This window comes from Notamacropus eugenii, chromosome 1 (assembly GCF_028372415.1).
Source record: "Notamacropus eugenii isolate mMacEug1 chromosome 1, mMacEug1.pri_v2, whole genome shotgun sequence".
Classification (NCBI taxonomy): domain Eukaryota; kingdom Metazoa; phylum Chordata; class Mammalia; order Diprotodontia; family Macropodidae; genus Notamacropus; species Notamacropus eugenii.
The window spans coordinates 637,752-664,757 of NC_092872.1; the positions used below are offsets into that span (position 1 = coordinate 637,752).

Sequence of the window (27,006 nt, forward strand, 5' to 3'; positions counted from 1 at the left end):
CCAGAATCTGAAAATGTGCCTGAGGGTTTAGACTCAATAACACTGTCAATTCAATTAAGTAAATGTGGTAGGAAGGTAAATAGAAAAAGAAGCAAACTCAGGGGAAGGAAAATATTGCTGTTTCCTTCCGTTCTAATTCCCCTTCCCTACATTCTGGAGCTATTGCTGCTCCAGAGCAGGAAACAGCATGGGGCGGGGGGGGGGGGGGGGGGGGGGGGGGGGGGGAATCAGGATTTTGGAGATGGAACAAAGGGACTGTGAAGACCATTCTGTCCAACCCTGTCATTTTATATGTGTTCATCCTTTGTTGCCAAAGAAGACCATGCCATCAGAGAAATGATGACATGACTTGTACTTGACTTTGTTTTGAGTGAGGGAGGTCTGTGCAGGTCACCAGCCCCACTTCTCCTCCAGAGCCATCTGAATCCAGTGACCAGTATTCATCAGGATGACTAGAGATGACCCACAATGAGGCAATTGGGGTTAAGTGACTTGCCCAAGGTCACACAGCTAGTGAGTGTCAAGTGTCTGAGGTGAGATTTGAACTCAGGTCCTACTGACTCCTGCACTGGTGCTCTATCCACTGTACCACCATATGAGGAAGCTAAAGACCAAAGGGAGGTCCAGGGTCACACATGTAAGCCGAGGCACAATTTGGTTATAGTTTTATGCTTGAGGTGAGGTCAGAAACATAATGGTGAATTTGTAGATCACGACCCATCTGTGCCTTCCCACATCATTGCCCACATCCTCCCACCATCTTTTTAAAAACATTTTGAGCAGTTCTCCTTTCCATATCGCAGGGGTTAAGGATTTGTGGATGGGATAACTGTGTTTTATATTTTCCAATTACATGTAAAAACAATTTTGAAACATTCTTTTTTAATTTCAAGTTTCAAATTTTTTCTCTCCCTCCACTTCCATCCCCCCTCATTGAGAAGGTAAGCGATTTGATATCAATTATATATGTGGAGTCATGCAAAACATATTTCCATATTAGTCATGTTGTGAAAGAAAACACATATATCTTCCCTCCCCCAAAAAAGAAAAAGAAAGTTAAAAAAACCAGTTCGCTTCCATCTGTATTGAGACTCCATGAGTTCTTTCTGTGGAGGTGGATGGCACTTTTCATCCTAAGTCCTTTGGATCTTTGTATTGCTGAGAATACCTAAGTCATTCACAGCTGATCAAAGCATAATTTTATTGGTACTGTGTACAATGTTCTCCCAGCTTTGCTTGCTTTGTTTTGCATCAGTTCATCCAAGTCTTTCCAGGTTCTCTGAAGCATGCTCTTCATCATTTCTTATAGCACAATAGCATTTCTTCACAATCATATGTCATAACTTGTTCAGCCATTCCCCAGTCAGTGAGCATCAATTTCCAATTATTTGCCACCACAAAAAAAGAGCTACTATAAATTGTATAGCTAGGTCTTTTTCCTTTCCTTTTTTCTAAAAATCTCTTTGAGATATAGACCTAGTAGTGGTATTGCCATGTGAAAGGGTATGCACTGATTTATAGTCCTTCGGGCATAGTTACAAATTACTGTCTACAGTGGTGAGATCAGTTCCCAGTTTTCCCATATCCCCTCCAATCTTCCCATGAGTTTGACCTAGGAGATCTATCTGAGATACTGGGGACCTTTCTCAATGTCTGACTTTCTCAGAATACCATTGGAGAACATGGGCAGTCGTTCTCTCAGGTTCCCTAAGTGACCAACTGACCTTCATTTTCCTTTGTACACTTATTTACTGACGTCTATTACTACACATCATCTTTGTTGGTCCTTATACTTTCAGCCTGCTCACACCTACCACCTGCCTCTCTATTGCCTTTGGAGCATTATTCATTTTTAATTGTTGCAGACTATTGTGTTCTTGTAGCCGCCAATAATAACCATTTGCATTGATGGGACACCAGGTGAGGTAGTGAGTGAAGTGCTAGATGATGGCATCAGAAAGACCTGAATTCAAATCCAACCTCAGAGAATTACTAGCTGGGCGAGTCATCACTTACCGGTCCTCAGCCTCAGTTGCTTTATCTATAAAGTGGGGATAATAATAAATTGGAGATAATAATAAAAGTATTTCTCTCCTTGAGATGTTGTGAGGATTCAGCTGAGAATATACATAACGTGCTATGCAAATCTTAAAGTACTTGTAAATGGCATTATTATTATAGTTTACAAAGTACTTTTCTCCCAAGCTTCCTCAGTACTGGTGTTCGGTTTTCAAAGGGTCAAAGATTTCATGGCAAGTCCTACCAAACTGGAAAAACTTTGGAATACAAAGCCCAGAGTTGAATTGTGTGTATCTCTCACAGGAGACTATCTACCAGAAGACAGATTTTTTTTTGGGGGGGGGGGGGTAGGGGTGTCACATGAGACCAACTACTAAAAAAGAATGGAAGAACTCTAGTTTGCATTATTGGGAACCACAGATCCTTGAAGGACTGAAGTATTTCCCACCATAACCCTTTAAAGCAGGTGGCGCAAGAATTATCACCCCCATTTTACAGACAAACTGAAGTTCTGATCCATGAAGTGCTGCGTCTATAGCCATGCAACTAATTAGTTTAAAAATTGGTCAGGGGGGATGTCTTCTGGCTCCCAGTTTAGGGCTTTTACCCTCCTTCCCTCCCCCTAAAAGGAGGGAACCAGGAACTGAACCAGGAACTCACAGGAGAACCAGCTGTCCTGTTTCTCCCCTGCCCCCTTCTCCACTTTTTGCTCCACCCTTCCTGGCCCCTCCCTCCCACCCCATCCCCCTCATCTGCTCTCTTTTAAATCCTGCCACAGCACTAGGATGGCCATTCATCTACTGCCCTAACCCAGTGGGAGGAAGCCACTGCCTCACGATGCAGCCAGTGCAGATCCTGACCTTGGTCCTTCTGGCCCTAGGAGCATGGGCTGCTCAGGAGTCAACAGGTAGGAGAGCCGCAGCTGCTGCAGATGCCCTCCTCCTCTCATCTCTTCCTCCTTCCTAGTCCCACTTCCACTGTGTGCTTGGGGCCCTCCTGGAGTCCCCAGCCCCTAAATTCCATAGTCTCACTTTTCCCATCTAGAATGTAAGAAGATTGGGCAGGGAGGGGGGTTGGTAAGGCTGAAATCTAGCCAAGGCAAACAATGGCTCCATTGATTACCAACCATTCTTGACTCCAAGGATCCCTAGAAATGAGGAGGTGTCATGGAAAGGGTTTCTTCAGTCAGGAAACAAGGGTTCTAGAATACCCTCTAACTCTGTGACTTTGAACAGCCCCCTCATCTCTCTGGATCTCACTTTGGATTTCCAGAAGTACATTCTTTCTGGTTCTAGCTTCAACCTCCAGTTCTGCTAGGGGGATACTCTCCTGCTGCTTCCAGCTGTCCATCTCCCTCCCCCTCTCCTCACCCCACATTTCATTTCTAATCCCCATTCCCCAGCTGTGGGATCTCCCTGGCCTTCCCGGCTCTTGGGCAAAGCTCTGCTTTTCTTCTCACCTCTCTACAAAGTGGCCCCTGGGGTGGACATGCAGCTTCTGTACAAGATCAGGAAAGAATTGAGGAGAGAGGAGGAAAAGAAAGGAGATGGAGGGGGGAAAGTGGGGAAGGAGAGAAGGGAGGAAAGAGAGTCTCAATTTCACAAACTGCTATTAAGTGTGGCAGACACTGCTCCACACCAGGACTCCAAAGACGAAAACAAGAGTTGGCCATTTAAGGTGAGGGAGGGAGGAACAGGGGAAACAAGTAGATTTTAAAGTGTGCCAAGGCAAGGAGACAGAGTAGTCCAGAAAAGGCTGGTACTGAACAGGACACTTAACTAAGGATATAGCTAGGAAATCGTCAAGGAGGAAGCAGCCTCTGAACTTGATGAGAATGATTCAACAGGTGGAGAGATGAGGAACACCTTGTCATAGGAGAAAAGGATTTAGACATGGAAAGGACCTTAGAGCCCTGCCTTCATGAAAGGAGGCAGGAAGAGAGGGAGGTGGAGGAAATGGTAAGGGGAGATGGGACAAGGCTGGGGAGAACTAAGGTGTCAGCAGAGAAGAGGCAGGACTTATCTTCCAGAGTGCTCATGGCTCCTGTTCATTGCAGAGAAGGCTGGGTACTGCCCAGACTTTCGCCAGGTCTTGTTAGACAGACGTGACTGTAAACAGTTGTGCAACGATGATGCCAGCTGCCCCCAAAACATGAGATGCTGCCAACGGGGCTGCAGCTGGCTGTGTATGAACACTACCCAAGGTAAGATAACTTGGTTTGGTAGAGAAATGCTCCCTCTCTCTGGGACCATGGGGACTGAGACTCTGGGATTCCTCCATCAGGGTTCATTTAGGATTAGAGTTAGCTATAGGGATGGGTAGTAGACGGGGAATCGGAAGTAGAGGCATTCCTCTGTGTAGTTCAGCTCCCCCCAGCTCCTCCAGCTGCCTGGAAAAGACATAAGAGTCCCACCCCACTCCCCAGGCCCTGTGCAGCATAGGAGAAGAAAGCCACCTGTGCCACCAACCCCCACCACTGCTGGTTCTGCTCTCTTCCAGAGAAGGATGGCTTGTGCCCCGTGGCAACCTCTCATTCTTCCTCCTCTGAGGAGCAACAGCGCAAACAGCTTTGCGATAAGACATGTAAGACTGACCTGGACTGTGAAGGGAAAGCAAAATGTTGTGCTAGCTCTTGTGGTCAAACCTGTTTCATGCCTGTCAAAGGTAATAAGAATCCCTATATGTGTTTCTAAAGAAAGTTTACCATTTCTAAGGTTCCTGCCTTTCTAAGGTTGCTGGGTAGCACAGTGGATAGAACCTGCTGGGCCTGAAGTTTAAAAGACCTGAGTTCAAATCCTGCCTCACACACTTACTAGCTGTGTGACCTTGGGCAAGTCAATGAACCTTTCTCAGACTTAGTTTCCCCATCTGCAAAATGAGGATAATGATAGCACTTCCCTCAGAGGTATGTTGTAAGGATCAAATAATATTTTTAAAGTGCTTTCAAAATCTTAAAGTGCCATATAAATGTTAGACTTCCTTACAATAATCTGGAAGATAGGACATGCAAGTACCATTTACCGCCATTTTATCAGCGAGGATACAAGGGTCAAAGACTTGCCTGTGAGCACAGAACTAGTGAAGTGGCAGAGCTGGGACCTAGAACACTACATCATAGATGGAGAGTTGGGAGGACTCATCAAACTCAAGGTCTTCAAAACCAACCCCATCTTGTGCATTTTACAGATAAGGAAACCCCAGGGAGTCAAGTGGAAGTGCCATGACAAAAGAAATCGAGTTTACTGCTGCAAGGCCGCCTCTTGGCAGGTCCCCTCTGCCCCATTCTGGTAACAAGGCTACTGTCCATGTCCTCTCACCCACATTATCCCCCATCTCTTCCCCCCACAGCTAAGCCTGGTCGATGTCCTGCTGTGACTGGGATCTGCCCTGAGAAGAAGTCCTGGTTCCACACCTGTCAGAGAGATGATCAATGCAAAGAAAATAAAAAGTGTTGTTCTTCTGCCTGCGGTCGGAGGTGTACAAATCCTTTCCCAGGTAAAAATCAGATGGCAAAGCTTAGAGTCTTCTCACTGTATCAGCTCATTTAGATTCTGCCTTGGGAGATGCCAAAAAGCATAAAAAAGATTTTTCTTTCCTTGGTGGGGAACTCACCATCTAGCTGGAAACTCAGGACCTGGAATCTGTGTCACTTAACTCTAGACAATCTCATTTTAGAACTATCTAGAGGGGGCATAGTGGTAAAAGTCCTAATCTAGGAACATCAGCAGTCCTGGGTATAAGTCCTAGCCCCTTTATCATATGACCTCAGCCAAGTCCCATCCCCTATTCTGAATCCCAATTTTGCTCTCTATAAATGAGTGTAATAATACTATACTACGTACCTCAAAGAGTGGTTGTGTGCAAACCTGAAAGCACTGTAGGAGTGTGACATTATTAGGATTCATGACTCTCTAAGTGCTGGAAGAATTCAGAGATCAGCTGGGCCTGGCTTTATTGCATCATTTGGAAAGGGAAGAGGTGGGAATTTAGCTGGGCTTTGAAATATGGGAAAGTTTCTGGATGGGCAGAAGGAAGTTTAGGCATAGTGGGAATAGTTGGATAAAAGGTATGAAGGCCATAAAAATGACAATAAGTACGCACTGGTTATGGAGACATGGGTTCTAATCCTGGTTCTGACATTTACTGGCTGTGTGGCCTTGGCAAGTCATTTCCTCTAATATAGGTTTTACTTTCCTTATCTGCAAAATGAGGTGGGAGTGAACTAGCCAGTCCTCCACATTTCTGCTAACTCTCAGTTGACTCCAAGTTTGGACAGTAAGGAAACGGATCTGACTGGTGTAATGGGGTATAAGATGGACAGGTGGATCAGGGGAAGACTGAAGATGTGTTTCAATGCCAGGCTAAAGGGTTTATATTCAGTTTTGGGTTTTGTAGATAAAAGGGAGACATTGAAGACTCTCTATAAGGAGTATACATGAAGAGAGCGACGTTTTAGATTAATCTGAGTCAGGAAGGCTAGTGCAGGGGCCCAAGCATGAGGCATGGAAAAGATTTGTAGGATTATAGATTTAGACTTGGAAGGGAGTTCCCTAGAGGTTATCTAGGTCAACCCCCTCTTTTTTTAAACAGATGGGGGGACTGAGGCAAACAGAGGTTAGTAATTTTCCCAAAGACTGGGAATGTCAGAGGTGAGATTGGAAGCCTAGCCCTCTGTCCTCCCTGTCTCTTCCAGGGAGAGTGAGATTTTTCTCCTTTCTCCTCCCCATCCTCCAAAGGTGAAGACCTCAGACTTAGGCCAGGTTCTCCAGCCCTACTCTAGCTGCTCATTCGTTCCCAGTCTAGCACACCCAGAATAATATCAAACACTTCTCCCATTTTCTGCAACTGCAGTCAGAGTCATAAAGACCTTCTTATTAGGAAGGCCTGGATAGAATGATAAAATGGAAGGAGCACCAGCCCAAGAGGTCCGAAGGCCTGCTTCAGATTCCAGCTCTGACCCTTACTAGTCACCTGACCTCTCTGGGTCAGTTTCCTCAGGATTTCCATCTTTGATGCTGTTCCTTCTGACCCTGTACAGACAGACGGCTCACCATCTCTGGGCTTCTGGGACCCTATCTGATAAAAGAGCTGGTTGGTTTACATGACGTCTCCGTTCTCTAGCCTACAAAATGGGGGGAATATTGTATTTGCAGTATAAACTTCCTAAGGCCAGACCATTCCTTTTCTGTCTTTGGATGTACCCCTGGCACCTGACCACAGTGGACATGGAAGACCACTGAACACTTTTGTAGTAAGATTGTATTATATCTCCTTAGACTTCTTGTGAGCAGAGCACTTTGTAAATCTCTGTAGTCACCATGCCAATAAGAGCCATCATCGTTATACTATGGTTACCTAATGACCCTTCTCCTCCTTCTCCTCCCAGATCCAAAAGTCACTGAGCATCTACCATGTGTCAGGCCTGAGGGAGGGAATCCATCTACCCACACAAAATTTATTAAGGGCCTTCCATATTGAGCGCTGTGCTAGGCATGGGGAAATGGGCTTTCATCCATCCATTTGTATGTTGTTTGAAATTTCGTTTTCTCTGTGTCTGCTACATTTCTATCTGTGCATGTAAATGTCAGCCAGTTATCAATTAGCATTGATTAGGCATCTGCTCTGTGCCAGGCACAAGCAGATGGCAGGATACACAGAAAAGAAAGCTCTCAAGAAACTCACAGCCTAATGAAGGAGTTAACGTGCAAACAATTACACCCGAACAAGCTCTGTACAGATTAAATTGGGGTCAGTTAACAGAGGGAAGATGCTAACATTAAGGGGGATCAGGAAAGGCTTTTGTAGGGGGACCTAAGGTGACACAGATAATTAATTAGATGGCAGAGCCAAAACTAAAACCCAGAACTCATGATTCTAGACCAGGAGCATTGCCTCTATGCCATTCCCTTCTGAGGATAGAGACCAGAACTGTATCTCCTCTGTACAGCATTAGGTTCAAAGATAGCATGTGTATGTGTGCATAAGGCTGAATATATTAGGAAAACAAAGTGCTAGGGGACAGAGGATGGAAGCATTGAGGAGACTTGTGGATCTTTGAAAGGTTCAAGGATAGGTTGGATAAGAATAAGAAAGGGCCATCAGTTCTTTCCTATTGCATCCATCACCACCACCAACACATACCTGATCAATCAATTTCACACACACACACACACACACACACACACACACACACACACACCCCAACTCAACCGTTTAGTCTTACAGGCTGTGATGTTTCCTGGACTGGAACTATCAAAGACAACATCTTACCCCTTCCTGTTTTCTAGTTCTGGCAAAGGCTGACTGTCATGGTAATATTGCCTTTCCTTTTTGTCATCACCGCCAATAACACTATTTTATAATCATGAAGCATGTCACATCAGTTGAGGAAACTGGCTCAGTGACATTAGGTAATTTGCTCTAGGCCACACCAGTTAGTGGCAGATTGGGGCCACAGATCCATGTTATAGGATTGTAGGAGTTAGACCTGAAGTTATCAAAGCTCCACAGAAAGTGCATGGTAGCAGTAAGGAGCAGTGACTTTCAATCCAGTGTGTTTTCTACTGTACCATCTGCCTCTCACCTCACCTCACCTCCTTGGTACTTTTTTCTAGTACCCACTCAGCCCCTAGCCTTTCTTGAAAGCTCTCCTCCCATTCTGACCCTATCTGTCTAGCTAGAGTGGATCCTCTTGCTTGAGTCGCCCTGGTTGGTTTCATAACCTCAGCCCATTTCAAGCTCCCTTCCTTACCATTCAACACCCTGAATCCAAGTCTGTGGCCAGTCCCTTTCATGGCTCTGACCTGGTCCCTATGTTTCTTTTCCAGAGGAGTATGAAGCTTCCCAAGATGAAAGCACCTTACTAGCCCTCTGAGGACTGAACCAAGAGAACAGACAGTCCCATTGACCTACTCCTGAAAGTCCAGATATCTTTTTTTTTCCCTTGAGGCTCCAACCCCTGCAAGAATTAATAAAGGCATTGACTCTGAATTGCAGATGGCGTTTCTTTGCTCTCACTGCTTTCTCTTTTCTTTCCTGATCCAGCTTCTAGAGTCACAGAACCGTGTGATCATAGGGTTTTAGAGTCTAGCTACTACTGACCATTCTGCTGTTGTCCTGCTCTTAGGAAAAGAAGACAGTAATGTGTGAAGAGTTAAATATCGATACAAGAGATAAATTGCTCAATATAACAAACCAAGAGTATAGGAATAATACATAAATACATAGATACTAATAATAAGTGATGTGAGAGACATCACTGTAGGCCATGTTGCTCAAGAAAGCCTTGCTTCAACGACTAGAGCTGGGCAGTGAAGGATGGATATGAATTGGAAGAAAATGGAAGAGGACATACCAGGGGAGGAGATACAATAAAACATGTATTCTGTGGCCATTGAGTATAGCATTTTGTTAGAAGGTAATATTCGGGAAAGAGATTTGCTAGGAATAAGACAATATATTCTCTGAATGACTAGTGATGGACTGGTGTCCGTCTGAAAAAGCTAGTTTCTGTGAAGGATGGAGTACTTATTTATTCAGCCTCCATCTAGGAAATTGTGATCCCATCATAAGGAAACGAAGTTAAGGAAAGGGGCCCAAGGAGAAAGAGTTGGCAAGAAAGTGGAAGGTAATGACATCACAACCAGCTAGGAGGAGTGTCTCATCTCACAATGGGTCTCTGGCTCCCCATTGGCTATCCACTGGCCAATTGAAATAGTGAGTCTGAGTGTATAAAAGGGTCCTTGACAGGCGACCTAACACAGGCGCCTGGACTCATTGGGGATGCCAGAAGAACTCAGGATAACGTCATGCCTGAGAAGCGGAGTCACCAAAGACCCTCGCATTCCCGTGCTCAAATCCGATCACGCTCCTCCAGGGCCCAGCTGCAGTTCCCCGTGAGCCGTGTGGACCGCTTTCTGCGCCAGGGCCACTATGCCCAGAGACTGGCCTCAGGTGCCCCTGTCTTCCTGGCTGCAGTGTTGGAGTACCTGACTGCTGAGATCCTGGAGCTGGCAGGCAGTGCTGCCCGTGAAAACCAGAAGAGCCGCATTGCTCCCCGCCATGTACAGCTGGCTGTGCGCAACGATGCTGAGCTCAACCAGCTCTTTGGCCATGTCACCATCTCCCAGGGTGGGGTCTTGCCTCCCATCCGCTCAGAGCTGCTACAGACAACCAACAAGACCTGTAGCAGCCAGAGCCATGTTGGACATCCCCTTACCCATTCGATGAAGGCCAAGTGAGTCAGCTTGGAGAGAGCCCAGAGTCTTATGTAGTAGCTGCTTCTGTTCTCTGGGCCTTCCAATTTCATCACCCTGCAAACCTATTGAAAGAGATTAAATCCAAAGCAGCTTTGTTCAGACTCATCATTCCCTTTGTACATCCTACTTCCAGAGGTGTGCTCATGTGTTGTGTGTCTTGGGGACCATATTGTGGTCCTGTCTCATGGAGTATGAGCTGACCTCTTAGTTCTTTATGGGGATAGGCACAGGATTTTTACAGTATCAATTTACCTGGCTTTCAAGGCCTTTCCCTCTTTGGGCTCAACCTATCATTCCTAATTTCATCTCCTACCACTGGCCTGGCCCTGCTTAGAATAAAATCAGGTTGAGCTATGGTTGTTATATTTTAAGGCAGAGGAGACCTGTGCATCTTTAAATGTAGAAGAGGGGTTAATTCAGAGGGATGAGTATAGGAGCAGATTCCAGATCTCTTAATCTCGTTCCCTCCTGATCCCAGAAAGATCTAGACCCTGCTTTCATGATCCTTTACATCTTCTTTGGATGTGGTGGTGCTTCAGTCATTTCAGTCATGTCTAACTCTTCATGACTCCATGCAGGGTTTTCCTTGCAGAGATACTGGAGTGGTTTGCCATTTCTTTCTCTGGTTCATTCTACAGTTCAGAACTAAGGCAAACAGGGTTAAGTGACTTGCCCAGGGTCATATAGCTAGGATATGTGAGGCCAGATTTGAACTTAGAAAGATGAGTCTTTCTGACTTCAGGCCTGGTATTCTGTGTACTGTGCCACCTAGCTGGTCCATCTTCCTTTCTAGTTATTTCTAATTGCATTGCAATTGTTGCATTATGTGGTCTTTTAAATATAGTGGGGAGTAATTTGTGCTTTTCCAAATTTGTCAGTCTGCCTTTTTTAATTTACCCTTCCCTGTTTTTACTGCTAGGCAACACAAGGTTTCTGTCAACAGGAGTCAGAATCCTGCTAAATGTAGAAAACTGCTACACAATTGGAAAATTGAAAATCCTTTCCATCTCCTTCATTACCTGAAGCCTATACACGCTTTCTTTACCTCAGTGAAGCTGCCTCCTCAGCAGCCTTTGAGCGGCTCCCAGTCATTCTCATTTCACAGAACCATCGTCAAAATAGATTTGCTCTTTGCACTTCTATGTCATTGATGATCTCTCCTCCTTTCAGTAACGTAATTCACCTATACCACTTCCTCCTGACCAACCAAACCCTTGGCATTTTCTCATCTTTTCCCCCATGATTTAGATAGTCTTTCTCCCCTTCTTGGTGACTTTAAAATTGACATTGATGGGAACTATGTTTTCATCATCTTTCCGTTGCTCAGTCTGGCAGAGATGATGACACTTCTGGAAGAGCCATCATAATATGGCCACCTAAGGAGAACCCTGAATTTAGATCAAACTTTAATTGGTATTCATTGGTAATGGTGGTACCAGAAAAATCACATTGGTAAATACAGCTTGACTGGTAAATTTGAGAAGTACGCAGCTATTTGAGTGTTGAGGTCCATCCCCTTGTGCTCCTTACTAACAGAGGTTCTATTAAGTTCAACATATTTTATACATCTGGCCATGAGAGGAATTTGGTAGTTTGGAAGATGGTTATTCCATTCAAGCTCAGTGTACATTATAATGTTTAATGTAACGTGGAGAACTACTTACAAGAATGAACCTACCTGGCATAGAGATCAGATATGAGAACATGTGAAGTTATACCTCAGTGTCGAGTGGCAACAAAGTGAATATTAAGAACAAAAAAGTCAAGGAGAAATCCAGTCTTCCATTGGAATAAAACCCTAGTGTTATGACATTTCAGCCAAAAGTAACTACAACTCTGAGATGCCCTTCCTTTGGCTTGCTAAAAAACTTAATAGACACCCTAATTTGGGGCATGTTGCCACAATACCTACTCTTGGACCCAACACTGGCCAACACAGTATGAGCAGAACTTACAGACTGCTCAGACAATTGTACTTGATGAAGGTGGTTATGGCTTGTGCAAGATGGAAGCTAGAGTCCGGCATCAGAGGTCTAGTTATAAACAACTGTCCTGCAATGTCGATGGTGCACAATATCTAGTACTTTTGAGATGAACAGAACATGTGTTTAATCTTTGGGTTGCCAGAGGAAATTAATGGACTTGAGAGTGAATTGTGGCTGTTTAAAAAATGTCTGATTTATATTTCGAAACTGAGTACTTAGCTGTTTTGAGCTAAAATTACACACACACACACACACATATACACACACACACACACATATACACACACACACACACATACACACCTTGAGTTTCAAACATGAGTAACTGCAATCCTATCACTATATTCAGTTCTGAACCTTGTTTGTTACTGTCACTGGCATCTCTTTTTGTTTAGATCATAATAAGATAATTTCAAATATCTGAGCAAGTATCTTCTCTCTTTGCTTACAGTAAGCATTTGAAAAGCTGTTTTGTGTGGTACTGTTTTAATGATCTTCACATTTTTATGGCAAAATTATATTTTGAAAAAGTATCGAAAACAACAAGCATCAGCATCAAATCACATATAACACTCCACTGCTTAGCTCCACAACGTAAGTTCAATGAAGGGCTTATATTTTTTCTCTCCTGACCACTCTTGCCCTCATACTGGGGGACTTCAACATATATGTATATGTATACATATGTATAGTATATGTGTATATGTATGTATATATATAGTATGTGTATATGCATGTATATATATTATGTGTGTATATGTATGTATATATATAGTATGTGTATATGTATGTATATATATTATGTGTGTATATGTATGTATACAGTATGTGTGTACATGTATGTGTGTATATATAGTGTGTATGTGTGTATATATGTATATATAGTATGTGTGTATATGTGTACATGTAGCATGTGCATGTGTATGTACATGTATATATATAGATGCTTGCGTATATGTATACATATACATATGTGTGTATATACATAGAGACTCTTTCTCAAACTCTCTAACCACTCAGTTACTCACTTCCCATGACCTACTCCTCTATTATATCTCAGTCACACACAAAGATGGTGTCCTACCCTTGATCTTGCCATCACCCACAAATATACCACCTGCAAGTTCAGGAATTCTGAAATCCTCTATTGACTTTCCACCTCTCCCTCTGCCTTTTCTTACCAGACCCTACACTTTATCTATATTATGGCTGCCAGTCCCTCAACTCCTCAGTTTTCCCCCAACCCATCTTCCCTGCACTAGACGCTCTCTCTTCTTTCTCCCATCTTGGTGCTTCTTGGTGAACCGTTGAATCCCTAACCACTTTATCATTTCACTGATTGCATCCTGCTAAGCTCCAGCCTTGGATCACTTACCATCTGCTCCCTTGCTTCCTACACGTACGTTGCTGGATGAAGGTGAAGAAAATTACACCACCATTCTGATTAGATCCACTACAAATTTATGATACATAACCTCACCTGGGCCCTCACTGCTGTTAGGCAATCCTACTAGACCTCTGCCCCACCTTTTTCATCCCTCTTCAAATTTCCTATGGCTCCCTCTCTTCTTGCCCTCTCAGCTGAGAACCTTGCCTCATATTTTACAGAAGAAATTGAGGCCCAACTGCTCCTTCTTCTCTCTCATATATATCTTTTGCTATTATCTCCTTCTTCACTTCTGTCTCATATGATGAAGTGGCCTCCTTATGAAAGCTAATGGCTGATCTACCTGCTCAGTTGATCCTGTTCCATCCTGTTCCTCTAACAAGTTATAACCCCCTGTGTTACCCTTCTCTGTTAACTATTTTCAGTCCCTCCCTTTCTATGGTTCATTTCCTACTATCTCCAAACATATTCATGTCTCCCTCATTCTCAAAAAAACTTCACTTACTCATTTTTACTCCATGAACTATCATCCTCTATCTCTTCTGCCCTTTGTGGCTAAACTTGTAAAGGCCATCTAAAATAGGTGCCTCCACTCTCTTCTAATTCTTCTTAACCCTTTACATTTTCAACTTCTGACCTCATCATTTCACCAGAACCATTCTCTCCAAAGTTACCAATGATCCTTTTAATCGCCAAAACCAAAGGCCTTTTTCAATACTCATTCTCCTTGACCTCTCTGCCCTCTCCTCTTCTCTACAGGTTTTTGGAACAACCTTCTTTCCTACTTCTCCCACCTATCTGACCACTCCTTCTCTGTCTCCTTTGCTGGATCCTCATCCATATCATATGCTTTAACAGGGTTTTATCCTGGGCCCTCTTTTCTTCTACTTTATTTGGTGGTCTCATCAACTCCTATAGATTTAATTACCATTTCTATGCTAATGTTTTTCAAATCTACCTATCTTGACTGAAACTCTCTGCTGAATCCCAATCTTGAATTTCCAACTGCCTGTCAGACATCTCAAACTGGGTGATATCCAACATACATCTTAAACTAAACATGTCCAATATCTTTCCCCTTCCTACCTTCCTGTTACTGTAGAGGACCACACCATTCTCCCAGTACCTCAGGCTTATAACCTATGAGTCATCCTGAACTCCTATCTCACTCCCACATCCAAGCTGGTGCTGAGGTCTATCAATTTTGCCTTTGCAACAGCTCTCAAATATGACCCCTTCTCTCCTCCAGCACTGCAACCACGCTGGTGTAGGACATAGTAACCTCACACCTGGACTATTGCAATAGCTTGCTTCCGGTGAGTCTGCCTGCCTCAAGTCTCTCCCCACTCCAATCCATCCTCCGTTCAGCCACTAAACTGAGTTTCCTAAAGCACGAGTCCAACCATGTTACCCGTCTTACTCAATAGATTCCAGCAGCAAGTGCTTAAAATATTTGTTGACTTGACCATTTCAAATGTATTAATGAATTATATTTTACAAAACTAAAATAACGTGTGGGTTTTTTTTTAAACTAGCTAAGTTGTATTCTCCTAGAATGATTTGTGGAAGAGTAAAGGTAAGTTTGAAAGATTAAATGACTCACAGGAATATTGTACATTTTTTCCTATGAAATGAGTGGCCATTAGGATGGAATTTCAATCATAGGGATTGAATCCATTAACTGAATGTAGCTTTAAAGACTGTACTGTTTTCTTGGCTTACATGTTTTAGGGTGCCTTGAGTGATTAGAAAAATAAGGTAGACATTAGCTGGAATATTCTTAGAGAGAGGGAAGTAAGCATGTCCAGATGAAAGTTATTAATTAGATAATGCTGCAATGACTACAACTGGAATGATGTGAAAATGGACTATTTTTAGTGATATCAAACTAAATTGAAGCCTTATGAAAGAGATTTCTATTATTTGGGTTTCTATAATAAATATATACTTATGTATATATGTGTATATATATGTATGTATGTATGTATGTATATATGTATGTATGTATGTATTCACATCAGTGACCCTTCTAACACCGCGATCTCACAGTTCCTTGAACTTTCCAACTCCTATGGACATTTATACTCATCTCAGCCAGGGCAGTCATACTTTAGCCATCACTGCGTTGTCTCATATTCTCTTCTCTGACCACAATCCTCTTTCCTTCTTCTACCTCTCCCACTGTCTTGTTCTTTTCATTTGTTTGTTCAGCTCATGACATTCAGTCCCTTGATCCTTCCTTCTTCTCCTGAATTTGTCCTGGGTTCATGCCTCACCCTGCCCATGGTGGGAATTTGTAGGTGAATAAAAAGAACACCTAGTCATTCAGACCTCTCTTCCAGTCTTGAACCTCTTGCCTCCTTCAATTTCTGCCTCCCTACCTTGTCACCCCTTCACACCTGGATATGTCTTACCAATCTGTCTCCTCTGCCTCTACTCTCAAGTGGCTAAAACCCAGGCTAACTGTGTTGTCTACTAACTCAAGCTTTCTAACTATAATATAATTATGATGAGGTCACCTCCCTAAGTCTCAGTTACCTTCTCTGTAAAATAGAGATGACAATACTCACAATACACATTTTGAGAGTGAAGCAATTGCTTTGTGCACTTTAAAATGCCATTTTAAAAAACAGCTGTTATTATCATCAGAACTGCTAATCCATCACAGAGCCGAGGGGCTCCAAATTAAATCGTTGTTGGTTTTGATAACTAACAGGACATTGGACACATGTTCTTGGGCATATAAAAATTTTATTCTATGTCCACAGGTGAACAGAAATTCCCCAAAGCAAGTAGATCAGGTCCATTAAGTGACCAAATAAACACTGGGAAGTTACTGTCCTATTACAAATAAATGTATAAGCACACTTGTATTGGTCCAATATCTCCCAACGCATCAATTCCTCTGTACTCCAGGACTCTCATGGTAGCGTTCTCAAAGTCTCAAGCCTCTCTTCTTCTTTCCACCTCTTTCTTCACCTTTTCTTCCTCCCTTTTCTCCTTCCAGTAGTACCTGCTCCAGACTCTCTAAGGTAATCCAAGGCTGCCAACTTGAACCTATTTCCTCTCCAATTCTCCTTTACTGACAAGATTGGAGCCATTTGACATGGATTTCCTCAACAATAACAATAGTAATAATAATAGTGTTGTCACTGAGTCGTTTTCAGGCTTGTCCAACTCTCCATGACCCCATTTGGGATTTTCTTGGCAAAGATACGGAGTGGTTTGCGATTTTCTTCTCCAACCATAACAATAGCTAACATTTATAAAGCTTTTACTATGTGCTGGGCACCGTGCTAATCACTTCAAAAGTATTACCTCATTGATACTCACAACTCTGGAAGGTTGTTACTCCCATTTTATAGAGGAAGAAACTGGGGCAAAACAGAAGTCTCAGTTTCTTCACCTCTCAGTACCCAGAAGGGGTGACCCTTCTCTTTGACAAAGCTAACCCCTCCAACTTGTACCCTTGATCTTTTCCCATTCGCCTGCCTCATGTCCTTTCTCCAGCATTTATACCTCTCTCTCTTTTATGTATCTTTAGTCTTCCCCTTTCTACTGAGTCTTTCCCCCCAAACTACAAGGCTCTCCTTGTCTAAAAGGATATTTTCTCTTAATTCTGTTACCCTTCAAGCTATGGTCCCTTCTGTTATCAAGCATCTAGAAAGAGTGGTCTACACTTGATGTCTTTACTTCCTCATTAGCTATTCATCCTCAGTCTTTTACAATCTAGTTTTCATCCCTGACATTCCAATGGATGACAGAAAGGGCACTCAAAGAGACCTTGAAAAATCAAACCTAAGTTGAAATTTAATAAGAAGAAATAATAACAGATCACATTACATAGTACATGTTAATGTTTGTAAAATACTTTACATATATTATCTCATGTGACCTCAGGTATTATTATCATCCTTATTTTACAAATGGAAAAATGAAAGACATAGAGATTAAATAATCACCCATGGTCATAGTATTTGAGGAAGGATTCAAAACAGGTTGGTCTTTCTAGCTCAAAGTCCAAAACTCTGTCCTCTATATCACACTGACTATAACCATATATATTTTGGTTCAAGAAATCAGTTTCATAAGTACAAGAGAATTATAGATAAAATACAATTCATATGTAAAAAAAATGTGGGTTTGTCACAAGCTCAATGTGTATGTGAACACTGTGTCCTGGCAGCGAAAATGTGATGCGAATCCAGACTATGTTAAAAGATGTTGTATAATGTTCAGGGGTAAGAAAGTGACAGTTTCAATGTACTCTAGTCCAACCACATGTATAGAATACTGTCTTCAAACTTCGACTCTGTATCTTAGGAAGAACATTGACAACATGGAGCACATAAGGTGATGATAGAGAGAACGCCGGAGACCTGCTATGAGGAGTTTGGTTGAAAGAACTAGGTGTTTATCCTGGAGAAGAGAAAACTTAGGGAGACACAGGGTAATTAATCTTGACCACTCTGCAGCAACCCAACCTAGTTTTTCAATATGACACCTTTTTTGGACACAGGACCTTGTACAACCTCAGTTATAATGGCAAGAACCAACCTTGCTCCAGTTTTATAGTTGCTAACAAAGGCTAACAGATGACACTATGGTGCACCATTATTAGTATTGTTCTTTTGGTTTTTTTAAATGCAGATCATCTTTTTTCACTTTTAAATTCCCATGCACTATATTGCTGTAAGATTATCAGAACACTGCTTTCTCCCTTTCCTCCTCTCCAATGATTGTGCCAGGTCAGGATTCCAAGGTACTATGATAGACCTTGAATTAACTCTCGCAAGGTGGATTGACCTGGAACTCCGGTGTGTACCTTTCAGGCAAGTTGTATGTTAATGGAAATTGTATAAGGTCCATCCTCCACATGGCACTGGGGATTCTTCAACTCATGGTACTTGTAAGTTGGATGTTTACGCAATATCTTTGGAAAAGAAAGTTAAGAAAATCTGTGTTCTCTTACACTTTTGCTTGCAATTGCTTAGGTGAGTTTTTAAACTCCCAGTCATTATGTCAGATAAAAGAATGCTTCTTGGGGTAGTCTCTTATGACTGTGTGTATCGGGGAAACCTGAGAAAAAGATTTTCACGGACATATTCAGCATCATCAGAGGCCAGATCTCACTGAGGGTGACTCCTTTAGCAATCTGACAAGTCTACTTTGTTTCCCTGGTTCCTTTCTGCTACCCAAAGACCAAACAGAATCTCTTCACTAAATATCAGCTCAGTAGAAAAAAAAATCAGACCAATTCCTCTGGGGAGCTGAACTCCTTGAGACCAAACTCTAGGGAGACACACAAATTCACATACTAGAAATGACAGTAGACTCAGAAATTCAGAAATTTCCACCTCACATTTTGTCCATCGCAGAAGTACAGGTAGTTATGATATAAAGCAATACATACATTCCTAAGAATCACTGTGCTATGTGAAAATTGCAAAATAAAAAACCACAGGATTTATGGGGAAAATGGGGTTGGAGCATAATACTCAAAAACTTCATCAGTGACACATAAAAAAAAAAGATAGGAACCTAATAAAAAACTGTAGTACAGTTTTATATAGCTATTGGTTTTGCCTGTCAAAGTCCGTGGCTATGAATGACTCAACTTGGAATGTTGAATGAGTTGTTGAAGGTTTTGGTTTTTTTAATAGAAAAGTTAAAAAAATATGAAAGAATAGCAAGACAAAACCTTGCAAGATTACACACTTGGAACACTGGGGAAGCCAGTAGATGTTTGAGCCATGAGCCTTGAGCACCTTTTATCTATTTCCACATTTCATGTCAGCTTGGTGCAGTATTCTGCATTCTCACTGTTTCTTATAGACAGTTGCAGATAAGCAAATTCAAAATCCACATTACGCTCAAATTGTTCCCTACTATATCAATCCTGTTGGAGCAAACTTACATTTTCAAAACAAGTATTGTAACAGAAAAAACTTCACCTGATTGCCTTCCTTGGCATGTTACCCCAGAATATGTGGCCAGCTTCAGCAAATCACCAGTGTCAAAAGAGTCTCTGTCACTGTTTCAAGTGTGCCATCCTTCATCAGGTAGCTTAGGAGGGCTCGGCCTAGAGTCAATAAAAATTCATCTTCCTGAGTTCAAATTCGGCCTCAGATGCTTACTAGCTTTGTGACCCTAGGCAAGTCACTTAACCTGGTTTGTCTCAGTTCCTCATCTATAAAATGAGTTGGAGAAGGAAATGGCAAACCACTCCAGTATCTTTGTCAAGAAAACTCCAAATGGTGGGTAGAGCCAAGATGGTAGAGTAACAGCAGGGACTTGGTAGCACTCTCCCCACAAACCCAGACAAATACCTGTAAAAACAATGACTCTAAACAAATTCTGGGGCTGCAGAATCCACAGAATGACAGAGTGAAGCAAATCTCCAGCCTAAGACATCCTGGAAGGTCACCAGGAAATGTCTATCATGCTGCACTGGGAGCAGAGCACAGTGCAGCATGGGCCATGTTGGCACAGATGAGATCTGAGCAAGCCTTGGGGGGGATGAATCTTGGGCCAAGGACAAATTGGAAGGTCGGTGGAAAAAACCTGTGAGAGCAGAGTGTTCAGGGCCCCAGCCCCAGGGTGTTGGATGGGAATGGAAGAGTACACTGAGGAGGAGCCTGTGGCAGCAGCATCAGGAACAGCCACTGTTTCTGGAGCTCTAGGCCCACAGATTGCAGGAGGATTGATCAGCTGAGAATACACCCCCGATCCCCACTGGAAGCAGAGATCTACCTTGACAAAGAGCTCAGAAGTCAAGTAAATAGCTGGGAAAATGAGCAAAAACCTAAAAAGAACCAGACTATAGAATCTTACTTTGGTGACAAGGAAAACCAAAGCATACAAACAGAAGACAACAGTCAAAGCTCCTCTATCCAAAGCCTCCAAGAAAAATATGAATTGGTCTCAGGCCATGGACGCACTCACAAAGGATTTTGAAAATCATGTAAGAGAAGTAGAGGGAAAATTGGGAAGAGAAATGAGAGTGATGCCAGAAAGTCATGAAAAAACTAGTCAACTGCTTGCTGAAGGAGACCCAAAAAATGCTGAAGAAAATAACACTGTAAGGGGGGTAGTGGGGGGTAGGTGGGGGGGGGATAAAATCGCAATTGAATGGCAGTGATTGTTAAACATTAAAAAAGAAAAAGAAAAAAAAGAAAAAAAAAGAAAAGAACACTGTAAAAAATAGACTAACCCAAATGACAAAAGAGATCCAAAAAGCCAGTGAGGAGAAGAATGCCCTAAAAAGCAGAACTGGCCAGATGGAAAAGGAAGGAGATCCAAAGCTCACTGAAGAAAATAATTCCTTAAAGATTAGAATGGAGCAGATGGAAGCTAATGACTTTATGAAAAATCAGGAAATTATAAAACAAAACCAAAGGAATGAAAAAAATAGCAGACAATGCAAAATATCTCACTGGAAAAACTACTGACCTGGAAAATAGATCCAGGAGAGACAATTTAAAAATTATGGGACTACCTGAAAGCCATGATAAAAAAAAAAGAGCCTAGACATCATCTTTCATGAAATTATCAAGGAAAACTGCCCTGAGATTCTAGAACCAGAGGGTAAAATAAATATTGAAAGAATCCATTGCTCACCACCTGAAAGAGATCCCAAAAGGAAAACTCCTAGCAATATTGTAGCCAAATTCCAGAGTTCCCAGGTCAAGGAGAAAATATTGCAAGCAACCAGAGAGAAACAATTTGAGTATTGTAGAAATACAATCAGGATAACACAAGATCTAGCAGCTTCTACATTAAGGGATCACAGGGCTTGGAATATGATATTCCAGAAGTCAAAGGAACTAGGACTAAAACCAAGAATCACCTACCCAGCAAAGCTAAGTATAATACTTCAGGGGAAAAAAATGGTCATTCAATGAAATAGAGGACTTTCAAGCATTCTTGATGAAAAGACCAGAGCTGAAAAGAAAATTTGGCTTTCAAACACAAGAACCAAGAGAAACATGAAAGGTAAACAGGAAAGAGAAATCATAAGGTGGGACTTACTGAAGTTAAACCATTTACATTCTTATATGGAAAGATCATATTTGTAATTCTTGAGATTTTTCTCAGTATTAGGATAGTTGGAGGGATTATACCCATTAGACAGAGGGCACAGGATGAATTGAATAGGTAGGGATGGTATCTAAAAAATTAAAATTAAGGGATGAGAGAGGAATATATTGGGAGGAGAAAGGGAAAAATAGAATGAGGCAAACTATCTCACATAAAAGAGGTAAGAAAAAGCTTTTTCAATGGAGGGGAAGAGTGAATCTTATTCTCATCACATTTCACTCAAGGAGGGAATAACATGCACACTCACTTTGGTATGAAAATCTACTTTAAAACACAGAAAAGTGGGGAAAGGGGATAAGTGGAGGTGGGAAGGATAATAGAAGGAAGGGCAAATGGGAGAAGGGGGTAATTAGAAGTAAACACTTTTGAGGAGGGATAGGATCAAAAGAGAACAGAATAAATGGGGGGAAGAATATCATGGAGAGAAATATAGTTAGTCTTTCACAACATGACTTTTATGGAAGCCCTTTGCATAACCACACATGTATAATCTATATTGAATTGCTTGCCTTCTCAGTGGGGTTGGGTGGGGAAGGAGGAAGGGAGGGTAGTTGGAACTCAAAGTTTTAAAAACGAATGTTAAAAATTGATTTTACATGCAACTGGAAAATAAAACATGCAGACAATGGGGTATAGAAATTTATCTTGTCCTTCAAGAAAATAGAGGGGAAGGGGATAAGAGAAAGGAGGGATGTGATAGAAGGGAGGGCAGATTAGGGAAAATGATTATCAGAATGCACACTGCCTTTGGGTGGGTGGAGGCGAAAGATGGGGAGAAAATTTGGAACTCAAAATCTTGTGAAAGTTGAAAACTAAAATAAATTAATTTTTAAAAAAACTTCAAATGGGGTCACAAAGAGTTGGACACAGCAGAAAAAAAAACGACTGAATGATTATCATTGATGTTCCTCACCTGTTTTTTATTGACCCAGCACAACAAATGTTCTTGCATAGAGTGAAAGAGAGAAGTCATCAATGACATCTGAAACTCATGGAAAACACAAGAGATACCACAAGAATGGAGAAGGGTAAACACCTGGATTATCAGAAAGGAAAGAGAATAAAAGTCTACAAATATAAGCCAGTGAGCTTAATTATCACCTCCCTGTTACTGGAAGTTCTTCCCTTCTTAATGCAGGCCAAGATCAAATTAGCTTTTTGGCTGCAACATCATACCATTGACCCCTATTGAACTCAAATAACTCCCAGACATTTTTCAGGACAACTGTTATCTATCCATGGCTTCTCCATTTTATACATCTGAAGGTGATTTTTTTTTTACCCAAGTACAAAACTTCACATTTATCCCTACTGAATTTCATCTTATTGGATTCAGCTAATACTCTATCCTGTCTAGATCCTCCCAGATGCTGACTTTGTCATCCAGAGTATTAACTATATCTCCAAGCATTGTGTATGTAATCTACAAGTTGATGAGTGTAACCATCTATGCAGTTATCCAAGTCTCTGATAAAAGTATTGAACAGCATCAGACTGGGCACAGGTCCCAAGGGCTCTCCACTGGAGACAACCTTTCATGCTGATATTGAATTATAATAATTAACTCTTCTTTGAGTCCATCCATTCAGGCAGTTCGGAGTCCATATGATTGTGTTTGTTCATAATCTATATCTCTCTTCAGCTTCTCCACAAGATAATATGAAATATTTATCAAAAGTATTGCTAAAATGTGAGTAAGCTATTTGCACAGCATTCCCCTCATCTACTACTTTAGTAATCCTGTCAAAAAAAAATGAGGGCTAGGCTGCCATGGCGCATTTGTGATGTGGTTCTTTGCAGTCACTGCTTTCCTTTTGATATGTTTGCCAATAATTACTCACGTTAATGATCCATTCTAGACTTTTCTCAGGAATCAAAGTCAAGCTTTTCTTTCTTTTTTGAAAATCTCTTCTGTTTTGAAAATCAGGACATTTGCCTTTCTGACAGTGTGTAAGGACTGGCATTCCAATTCTTCCTGTCTTTCTTACAGTATACTATGTTTGTGAAACCCAGCACCCTCTCTCTCCAAGCATATCACTTAATTCATCTTCCTAAAATATAATTTTGCAAACTTCCCACACATATCCCCTAATACAAGTACTTTCAATAAACTATAGGATTACTCCTAATGTCTGAAAGTGGTATTTAAGGTCTTCCACAACCTGACCCCTACTTACTTAAAGGCAGAATGAGCATGAAGTGGACCAGCAGAGGATGAATTGGCCTTGGCTATCCCAGGGAACCTGTAACTAGGAAAATTCAAGGTACTTTAGGAACATGGCCAAGATGTCAATCTTTCTGGCTACTTCTATCAATATAGTGCCCTTAGTGGAGAAGGGCACATGGGAACTTAAAAATAATGAAGCAACTGAGCCAGAAAAGTTGATGATTCAGTGGACTTCCTAAAAGAGAGAAAGTTTATAATGCAGTCACTTGGCTTTTTCTCCCCCTGTGGTAAATCATTATGTGTCTATGAAGTTGGGAGATTGGGATAGAGGAGATTCCTTAAGCAAGGTGGGATTCTTGCAACTGCTAGATGACGTCTCTCTAACATGAGGTTCAGGCAAGGTCCCTCTTTCCCGTACTCCCCAGTAAAGGAATCATATTAAAAAGAAAATTAAGGTATCGTGTGCCTATAGAGAAAAAGGGACCACCAGTGATATAATTTGGGGAAAATCCCCTCCAGAACCATCATCAAGAGTAGCCATGAGGAGTGATCAACTGTAATTCTGTGCTACATTTAGGGGAAATGTTACTCATGTATCTTTGAGGTATTTAAATGACCAAACAACAGTCTAATTCCGATTAATTAACTGTGAAGTGGATTGTTGTTAAGATATAGCTTAAAAAGCAGTACTTTTGGTTAAGCTGTGAGTAGCAACACTGTGACATTGTGGTGTGTGGAAAGTGATCACATCAGGGTACTACACACACACACACACACACACACACACACACACACACACACACCTTACCTTGAAACTGTGGGGCACTTTTCCGGAGAAATATGCTCTTGAAGGATGTCAAGCAACCGTGCCAACAGCGTTCACAACAAATCTATTTGATGTGCGCTGGGCTGTCAATGCTCTTGGTGATCTTTCTGCTTGCCATCACATTCTCCACAGTGGAGAAGATCCTGAATCCTTATCCTTTCTTCTCCCAGTGGAATACAATACAGTTCAGAGGACAGGTCACAGCAAGGTTCTTACTGAGAAAATAGAATTCGAGCTGGTCCTTAAAGGATAGCTGGAATTTGAAATAATGTAGAAAAATTAGATTTATAATCACAGCCAGCGGAGGGCAGTGGAGGGCAGGATCTCCTGAATGATCTGAGAAGAATATGCACACAAGGGGAGAAATAGGAGAGGAGGGTAGAGACTTTAAAATTGGATGGTGAGACGTGGACTTTATCACAGGAAGGATGCAAGGTAGAGACCTGGGCAATCATAACGAACAAGAGTTTTCCCTGTGCCATCTGGGTTTACTAGACTTGTGATAAAAGTAGTTATTTAAAGACTATACAAGGGTCTTCAGGGTCCTGGCCAATGAGTCCTATGAAGCCTGGGCATTTGATAAGCCTAATTTTGGAAGGGACTGATAAGGAAGAATGAAGGGTCTAGTATTCCATTTCAGAGTATGGGCAAAGATGAGTAGTTCCAGTGCACTAACCACACGGTGAAGAAACAGAATGGAAAAGGCATGCAAAAGGGAGGGAGGGAGGGAAGAAGCAATTATTAAGCACCAACTTTACAAAAGCACTTTACAAGTATCTCATTTGATCCTTACACCAACCCTGTGAAGTAGGTGCTATTGTTACACACATTTTAAAGTTGAGATCATATATTTTTAAAAAAAGTCAGGTTGTTTGCCATAGATCCAGGGACTGGATTCCATACCAGTTGTTGCTGTTGGACGGCTGAACCTGGTCCATCAGCACAGCCCTTAAGAGTGACTTTGACTCCAAAGTCAGTCGGGTCATACAAGCAAGACAGGCAACATGTGAACATACACACTTGTGTAGAAACTGCTTTAAGGTCATGTCCACTCTCCCCAGGGACCAAGAAGCTAACGTTCCTAGATGATGGGCGCGGGGGTGTCGGACGCTTTTTACTTCTGTTCTTAGTTGGCGCCTCTTGAAAGGAATCCTGCAGTGAATTCCTCCATAAAGCAAAGGATCCTTATTTCTTTTCCATTCCTCCTTTTTAATATGGAAAGCTGACTCCATGATGATATTACTCTGATCCAGGAAGTAATCTGATTAGAGGTGAGTCAACGTTTAACAAAATCCATTTCTTGACAATCTAACTTGCAAAAACAGAATTGCCTGTGTAAAAAAGTGATGTTTTACCGAACCTAAGTTGTCCATTTTATCTTGTGTGACCCTCTCATTTGCTTGTTTAACATTTCCAGGTTGTGTTGAAATAGTTATAAAAAGATTTTTAAAAACAAGTTCATAGACCCCAGTAAGAATGTCTGTGCTATAATTCTATGATCCTAAGACTCCTATCTATATATCAACCCTTTGCAATCTGCCTTCAGTCTCCACTAGCTTACAGAAACTTCCCTCCAGAAGGTCACCAATGACCTGAGCTGTCAAATCCAAGGACCCTTATAAGGTTCAGTCCTAACAACCAAGAGCTTCAGTGTCATGGGAGCTAAGGAACTACAAAGTACCTGGGACACTGAAGCTCTTGGTTGTTCTTGTCCTCCCTGATTCTGCCCTTGCATTTCTTCTCTCTCGACATCCTTACCCTCAATGATCTTACCACTTTTGTGGTTTCCATGATCACCTCTACTTGCAGACAATTCCTGAATCTACATTTCCAATCCAGATCTGTGTAAATTCAATTTAACTCAATTAAGTGCTTTCTATACCCCAAACAGTGGAAATACAAAGACAAAAAACAAGAAAGTCTCTGCCCTCAGAAGTTTACATTCTACTGGGGGGTGAGGGGGAACCCACACGTACACAGATGAGTAAATACAAAATACATACAAAGCAAAGGCTAAGTATTGGGGGGATGCTAACATTTGGGGGAATTAGGAAAGGCCTCTCCTAGGAGATGAACCTTGAGCTTGGCCTTGAAAAAATCCAGGTATTCTAAGGGAAGGTGGTAAGAAGGGAGCTCTATTCTCTTTGCCTACTGGACATCTCAACTCTGCCTCACTTGAAACTTGGTCACTGGTCCTCTTTGAAACAAATATCCTTTTGTAAAAATCTAGTTTATTTTAACTTGTTAATTGGTTAAGTGCTTAT

At 41.8% G+C, this 27,006-nt stretch overlaps 2 protein-coding genes across 2 annotated transcripts; both read left to right on the forward strand.

The window, feature by feature from the left end:
* The first annotated feature begins 2,806 nt into the window (after window positions 1-2,806).
* On the forward strand, window positions 2,807-9,009 carry LOC140530107 (whey acidic protein). Its single transcript, XM_072649364.1, has 5 exons — window positions 2,807-2,926; window positions 4,076-4,222; window positions 4,519-4,683; window positions 5,368-5,514; window positions 8,847-9,009. Exons 1-5 carry the CDS (start codon window positions 2,857-2,859, stop codon window positions 8,891-8,893), a joined length of 576 nt encoding a protein of 191 aa, XP_072505465.1. The 5' UTR covers window positions 2,807-2,856; the 3' UTR covers window positions 8,894-9,009.
* A 752-nt stretch (window positions 9,010-9,761) lies between these two features.
* On the forward strand, window positions 9,762-10,378 carry LOC140530113 (histone H2A-like). The gene has a single exon (XM_072649378.1). The coding sequence runs from the start codon at window positions 9,828-9,830 to the stop codon at window positions 10,257-10,259; it is 432 nt and encodes a 143-aa protein (XP_072505479.1). The 5' UTR covers window positions 9,762-9,827; the 3' UTR covers window positions 10,260-10,378.
* The last annotated feature ends 16,628 nt before the right edge of the window (window positions 10,379-27,006 follow it).